Below are 7,129 nucleotides of genomic sequence, written 5' to 3'. Positions count from 1 at the left end.
TTGACATACCCTTTAAACAGAGTCTCTGACCGTTTGGGGTAGTGCCACACCTCATGCACCTGGATTAACACGTAGCCCATTTCAACTGCTTTTTGTAGCTCAAAAGTCACCCAGGTGCCTGCCAGAGCCCGTTCATCGTTGCTGTGATGACACGCGGCTGTCTGATTGAGCTCAGCGGCACATGTACCACAGAGGGGAAACATCAGCTTCCCATGACACCTGAAAGGGAGCACAGGATGGTAAAGACCTCTGGGGGGCAACACAGTGCATTTGATGATGCCAAAATACCCATCCAAAGGACCAAAATTCCTGAAAATGATCTGGGGGTGCCCTAACGGATAAGGACAGCGAGCCTGTACTGTGGGGTAGAGAGAGGTAAAGTCATAGTAGCGTATTTTCTCACCGGGCTCGGCCTTGTGATACATTTTGATGGCGTTGGTGCGACCCCCATAGAGAGAGTCGCGAGGATCAATCCTGGGTTGTATCTTCAGAGTAGCCAAGAATGCCTGCACTGCAGCATTGGTCTTTTTCAGACGGTGCCACTCACACTCCCACATGACCACATCTCTTAAATCATGATCTCTTTTGAGAGCCTTGACTTTGAGGTGAAACTGCACCCACAATTCGCCATAGGTCTTCTTGAGGACAGGGTTCTGGTGTCCAGCGTTGTAACAATGTTCACACCCATGATAAAAGCATCCTGCAAATTCATAGGCTGTGTTTATAGACGGGGCATGTCCGTCTAGGAAGAATGGCCCATATTTAGCCTCTCCATGGTTGAGAGCATGCCGAATCTCCAGGCTATTGGAGCGGGATAGATATTCAAGCCACTGGATGGATGCACATGAGAACGACTTTTTCTTTTTCCTATAGACCCCCTCGTAGGTCAATGCCAGGACGTTTTTCTTCAAGAACGACTTTTTGAAGGTGGCCATGCACACCGAAGCCAGGGTGGCATAGGCCAGGGGGTCTATATTGGCACACTCTATGAAATTTTCCCTGTAGATCCCACACGCTGTGTACAGGATCATCACATCGTTGACACAGTAGCGACGCAGCTGTTTCTGAAAGTCAAATTTTTTGTGTCGTACAGATCTGTACCAAATAGCGAAATCTGTCTTTTGATCGCTAGTCATGGAATCATAACCATAATATGAGATCTCAGGGTAGGCACCGACATAAGACTCGTTGGCCCGTGTGTTGAATTTATGAGGAAAATAACCTTTTACCATATCATCAAAATCCAACGCCTCCGGTGCATTAGCCAGTCGCATGGGCAAAAAGCTAAACGAGTCGACCCATCTCTGTTGGTAGGCGTCATCACGCATCAAAATGACTCTGCTACCCTTCATGACTAAAACGGGTTTAATGCCCTGCTTGGTCATGTAGTCCAGGACGATATAGTTATCAAAGCCCGACGCATTGTGTGCCACAAATGTATACAACGTATACTCCCCTGTTCTGCAGCGTTTCACAAACTCTCTTACACAATCTAGACCGGTAGCATACCATTCTATGCCTTCAGACGTAATAGCCGCCACACAGTTTGCTTCGTGACGACCATCATGCACGCGCGTTTCGAAATCATAGTATATGTATTTATTAGGTGGAGCGTCGTCATCATCGTCATCCGATGGACCACCCCTGCGTTTCTTTTTCTTTTTCTTGTCGTACGGCTGGATATAGCAATCATGTACTCCCTCTTCGGGCATCGGCTCCCCACACTTACGACACTTTGCATCGCTGCATACATGACCATTAGCGTCACCCTTCTCCTCCTCCTCCTCCCCCTCCCCCACCCCCTTCTTCTTCTTCTTCGGTATGATATACTGTCTACAACAACGATCGCAGTATTTGAGCTTTTCACAAGGTATCATGTCATGTTTGGCAGAATGCTTCTTGTGTGTGTTGTAGCAGACCTGCGAGCGGCATATACGACTGCAGTCCTTGCACTTTATCGTACGACCTGCTAGTCTATCGCACACTGTCAGACACACATTGCAATGGATCGGGCATTTGTGGAATAGAATTCCCTCATGGGCCTTGTAACAATATTCACACACATATCCCGTACCAAAGAATGCCGTTCTGTTCTCTATGCAATGGTAATCGTTATCATGGAGGTACAGCCATACTGCTTTAGGATGCTGGGCTGTATGTGTCTGGAACATCTCCAGCTTCCTGAATGTGTCATTATGATGAAATATCAGGATTTTAACATCTAGATGTCTCTCAAATTTGGATACATCCGAGAAACCCACAGAGTGATCCGGGTCAAACCCCAGATCACTGTGTAATTTGCGAGCCGCCTCCAAATTAGTCTCTTCGGACGCTGTGTCACCCCCGGTTACCCCTTCATGCAGAAAATGTGTTATGCATAGTGAGAAACACAAATTGTTATGAGTATTACTCGGGGTGTAGAGACTTAGCTTCTTCTTGTATATGATTTCATCATAGGGAATGTTTTTTAACTTCAAACGTGCCCCACCCCGCTTGTTGTGGACCCCTGTGACCACCAACTCTAGCACGTCATCCGTCAGACCTGTGTCGTTACTTTGCATGACTTGGCTAATATGGTCCATAAACAAATCCGCATTGTAGTCGTCACCCGATACGAGCACAGTCTGTACATCAGAGGCCAATGAAGGGCCTCTCAGCACCACGTTTAAGACACTACCATCGGCTGAACTTTGTGAGCAGCTCGTTATGACACCCGACAGCCTCTCCCTGATCAAATCAGGGACCTCCTGTAAATTTGCAAGGGATATACTTCTCAGATCAATGGCCTGTCTAACCTCAAAGCCGTTAAAATGGGGAAATAATCTGGTATGCAACTCGTCATTATCTTCCCCCGTTACAGCAGGCACAGGTGTACCATCATCAGCATCAGCAGCACCACCATCACCGTCACCACCACCATCACCGTCACCACTGCCATCACCATCAACATCACCACCACCATCGCCTCCTCCCACGCCACCACCATCACCGTCACCACCGCCACCGCCCCCCACGCCACTACCGCTACCGCCCCCCACGCCACTACCGCCACCACCCACCACACCGCCCCCACCGACCTGTATATTCGACTCTATAGGGACCCCTGCCACAGCCGGGGGGTCCTGAAAACCCTCGCCAATCCCTTCATCACATTGCGACCCATGCAGTACATCGATCTGCGCTGATATGTATAGACTCTCTTGTGCACTATCCAACCACCCCCCGACAGCGTTAAGTACCTTTCGTGTGTTTGCCCCCACATACAACACACCCCTAGTGTCTAAATCTCCTGGCGCCTCTAGCCCCACCATCTCATCTAGACCTGATTCGTTCGAAACATTTATCTGTGCTGCCTGATATAGAGCATTAGCCATGCTATGCCCCCATGCATCAGCTGCAATTAACACACGCCTAGTTCTATCTATGCCAACACACATTTCCCGCATGTCTAAACAACCTTCTGCATACATGCCCCCACCCCCCACATGTCCTACGGCCGACAAATGAGACGTATCGCCGGTTGCGTCATACCTCATTGCCATCTCTTCAAGTTCTAAATCCATAATGCTACCCCCACTATCAGATCTACGCCGTCTCTTGGGATTACGTCTATAGATTTGAATTTCCTTTTTCTAGGGCTAATGGCGTTATGCATAGTGTACAGCTATAGTTTTTTATGCCAATAGATAGAAAAAAAAAATATATATATATATATAAATAATAATATTTAAAAAAAAAAAAAAACGTTAAGTAGTCAGGTATTAAAAGAAAAAAAGTTTTATTACATGCAGTTTAAAACAAAAGATACCCTCTCCATGAAATAAAAGAAAAAAACATTAAAAACAAAAACACAAATCAAATAATAGCATTCATCGTAAGCTTTGCTAGTGTTTCATTAATCACAGACATCTCGGTACTCATTGCCCGATAGGCATTGACGTTGGCTTCGCTAGCAGATTGCATTAACCAGAATTTTCGAGCGGTTTTAGCAGCTCTTAACCCCTCTTGCGCGTTAATTCTCACTATGCCCTGCGTGTTGACACGCACAGCTGCCACGGCATCCAAATGCTTACGCTGAAGGGCAACGATAGCACGACCATTACTGGTCTCAGTGTTTGGGGATTCAGCAGTCATACGATCACGCGCAATCTCGGCCCTGAGAGCCGTGAAGGACTTCTTCGTCTGTTCTTCGAGCTTCTGATATATACTGTCAACACGTTTACCAGCCTCCACCCCCAGTTTACGCTGACGAGCAATGCCTAAGGAGTTTACATCTACCGACGCAGTTAACACAGCTAGTTTATCAGCAAATTGTTTACGCCATTTATCACCTTGCACCCCTGCATGGTGTTCATCAACAGCAATTGCGGGACCGGCTGGTAGCCTCGGCACCGCTACCTCATGAGCGATGGGACTCACGGTGCACGGGGGGTCGCTCATAGGGTCTTGAACGGCTTGTAGGGGTCCAGATGCAGGATCTGCAGGCTGATGGTGTTGTACAGGCTCTGCACTGGTGGTAGCCTCTACGGATGTAGCTGGAGAGTCGATCCACTGCGCAGGAGTGAAGTCGATATGTTCCAACAGCGATGAAGTCCAGGACGAGATGTCGTCAAGACCAGCCCAATCGTCGGCGGTCAGCTCTGGTGGTGGCGCACACTGGGGATCTCCATGGGCTGCTTGTAATAGAAAAAAAAAGAAAATAAATCAGTATCAATCCCATCATAATCATTACACTCTATAGAATATATACATGCTTTTTTTTTTCATTGAATTTCCTACCGTGCTGTATAGTCCCATCCGGTTGCACAGTGACGGTCTCTGTAGGCGACTCATGCACATACACCTCCACGTCCCCGATCACCCGGTGTTTGGGATCAGTCCATGCCGCTCCATGTGGCGCAATTTGCGGATTTATGACTGCCTGTATAACCTGGGTAATATTCTCCGGAGTTAAACCATTATGTGTGGCATCCTTGCGAGCCTTTTTATAAGGAATTTGTAGCTGTTCTATGGCCAGTGGTGAACAGGGTATAGCCACCACTACCCCCGCCGATCTTTTCAAATTCTTCTTGGACAGTCGATTTGGTCCGGGGGTTCGCTGAATGACATTGGCCTCGATAGGTACTAAACGTGGATCAAAAAACAAAATACAAGAGTATTCGGGGTTAGGTTTGGTTGTTTTAGATGTTAAATTAATATATAATTTATTTTGGTAATACACCTATAGATATATTAATGGCGGTCGTATTAACAACTTACCAAAACTACCGCTTGTCAGCACATTAGTCTGGTCTGCTAGAATCGGTCTTTGAATGTTGAGCCGAATATCAGGCAAATCTGTTACACATTGGAAAAACACAAATTTAATCTTTGTTCTACATGAATATACCATAACTAATAATAATAATAATGATAGAGTGAGTGTTATGGAACTATATATTACACGCTGCTATAAAAAACAAAACAAAAAACATACTTCCACGTGGACCCTGCTGCTGTTTCACGCTCTCGCCTCCGGCACCGGCAATTCGCTGTGAAGTAATCGCAGCTACGGTCAGATATAAACAGCTGATTCACATAGACAGTCATAATATAATCATGATACACTCATATGAATACTTACAGTCAGTCGGCATAGTTGTGCAGGACGGATCGCTGTTTTGTTTTTTTTTTCTTCCAACTGCTACGACGCGTTTACTAACTTAGAATAGCGTGTCTAACGTCAGGGTCGGAGGTCGTACGCTCCCGTATCACGGGGCCCCGTATATTTATGCCTGATAACAGTCCCTCGGTAGACATTCACACCTAAGGCCCCGACGTCATAGACGCCTGTCCAATAGGTACTGGACCCACGCACACGTAGGTACCACAGGCCTACGCCCACTCAACGCATCATAGACAGACAATCTACTAATGGTAAAATAAAGTTGATCCAAATACACCATGTTAGATGAAAATCACTAGAATATCTGTTAATAATAATAATAGATTCAATTTATATAGCGCTTTTCACGTACTCAAAGCGCTTAATAGTATCATGATATCACCTAATATATTGGCAATGTGTACCACAGTCCGTATCTTCACTATGCTAGTTCTATGGACCGTTGGTGAACCCTCCTTTTAATCCTAATGTAAATATATCTATAAATATTTATATATATCTATAGTATATATAAGGATGATTACGGATATGTTATCGGTACCCCCATTACTATATATAAATGTATCTGCCGGTTTCGTAAAATAGTAGGGTAGATTAAAAAACACATTAATACGTTACACACACACACACACACACACACACACACACACACACACACACGCATACACTAAACACACCCACATACACACCTCTGCCTATACAGATCCCGCACCCCAGCGACCCCTGCAGGTCCACCACAGGCATTACACCTGTCATCCCTACACAATGGGTTTTATGTTTTATGACCCGTCATAAACCATAAACAGGAAGTGGCTCTTGTGAATAGGGATAGCCCCCTCCACCCCCACCCCTCCCCAACCGGAAGTGTGTTCAGATAGGAATGGACCCAAACAGCATATATTATATACTACTCCTGTGAGCCAAATGTGGGAGCCCCTGAAAGTCACGATGGCGACCCTACCACCTGCAACACCTTCCTGTGCAATTGCTCCATAATCTTCTCCCTTCAGCCGCTCACCTTCGCCTCCGAAGAAGCCCGGGTGGCTTACACATAGACCATCTCTCAGGACAGGGGCGTCTTTGGGGCACCGCTGAATGGCAGAGAGGGACCCCCGTCTGTTGCCCCTTCCGCTCCTTTGCCGAAGAGTTTAGGAGAATCTTCGGAACCGGTCCTCTGGGAGCTGAGGCCGGATGAGAATTGTTGGCCCTGTCCCAGGGAAGTCGTTCTGTCTCGGACTACGCTATCGAGTTCCGCGCCAGGGTCCACAATGTGTGATTGGAACCTGGCCGCCCTCCGTGATGTCTTCCTACAAGGGCTGGCTGGGTACATCAAAGATGAGCTCGTTGCCCACGACCCGCCATCCTCATTGGAAGCCCTGATCGAGCTCGCTACCCGCCTCGACCTCCGAATCCAGGCTCGCAGGAGGGAGAGACGTTCTGAGGTCCCACCACGCAGCCCTTCTC

General features: G+C 47.0%; 1 protein-coding gene across 1 annotated transcript; it reads right to left on the bottom strand.

The window, feature by feature from the left end:
• Positions 1 to 202: 202 nt before the first annotated feature.
• On the bottom strand, positions 203 to 6,421 carry LOC115531636 (uncharacterized). Its single transcript, XM_030340994.1, has 8 exons — positions 6,378 to 6,421; positions 5,477 to 5,568; positions 5,260 to 5,337; positions 4,780 to 5,124; positions 4,399 to 4,673; positions 942 to 1,064; positions 548 to 653; positions 203 to 219 (listed from the first exon to the last, which is right to left on the bottom strand). Exons 1-8 carry the CDS (start codon positions 6,419 to 6,421, stop codon positions 203 to 205), a joined length of 1,080 nt encoding a protein of 359 aa, XP_030196854.1.
• Between the last annotated feature and the right edge of the window lie 708 nt (positions 6,422 to 7,129).

The sequence above is a fragment of the Gadus morhua genome, chromosome 18 (assembly GCF_902167405.1).
Source record: "Gadus morhua chromosome 18, gadMor3.0, whole genome shotgun sequence".
Taxonomy (NCBI): domain Eukaryota; kingdom Metazoa; phylum Chordata; class Actinopteri; order Gadiformes; family Gadidae; genus Gadus; species Gadus morhua.
Note: the sequence above shows the minus strand (reverse complement) of the source record. Positions and strands in the feature narration are given on the sequence as shown.

Coding starts and splice junctions, on each gene's coding strand:
- LOC115531636 (XM_030340994.1), bottom strand. CDS start 6,421: ATGACAGGTGTAATGCCTGTGGTGGACCTGCAGGGGTCGCTGGG. Junction 5,569..6,377: donor GACCTGCAGGGGTCGCTGGG/GTGCGGGATCTG, acceptor TATGTGAATCAG/CTGTTTATATCTGACCGTAG. Junction 4,674..4,779: donor GGATGGGACTATACAGCACG/GTAGGAAATTCA, acceptor TATTACAAGCAG/CCCATGGAGATCCCCAGTGT.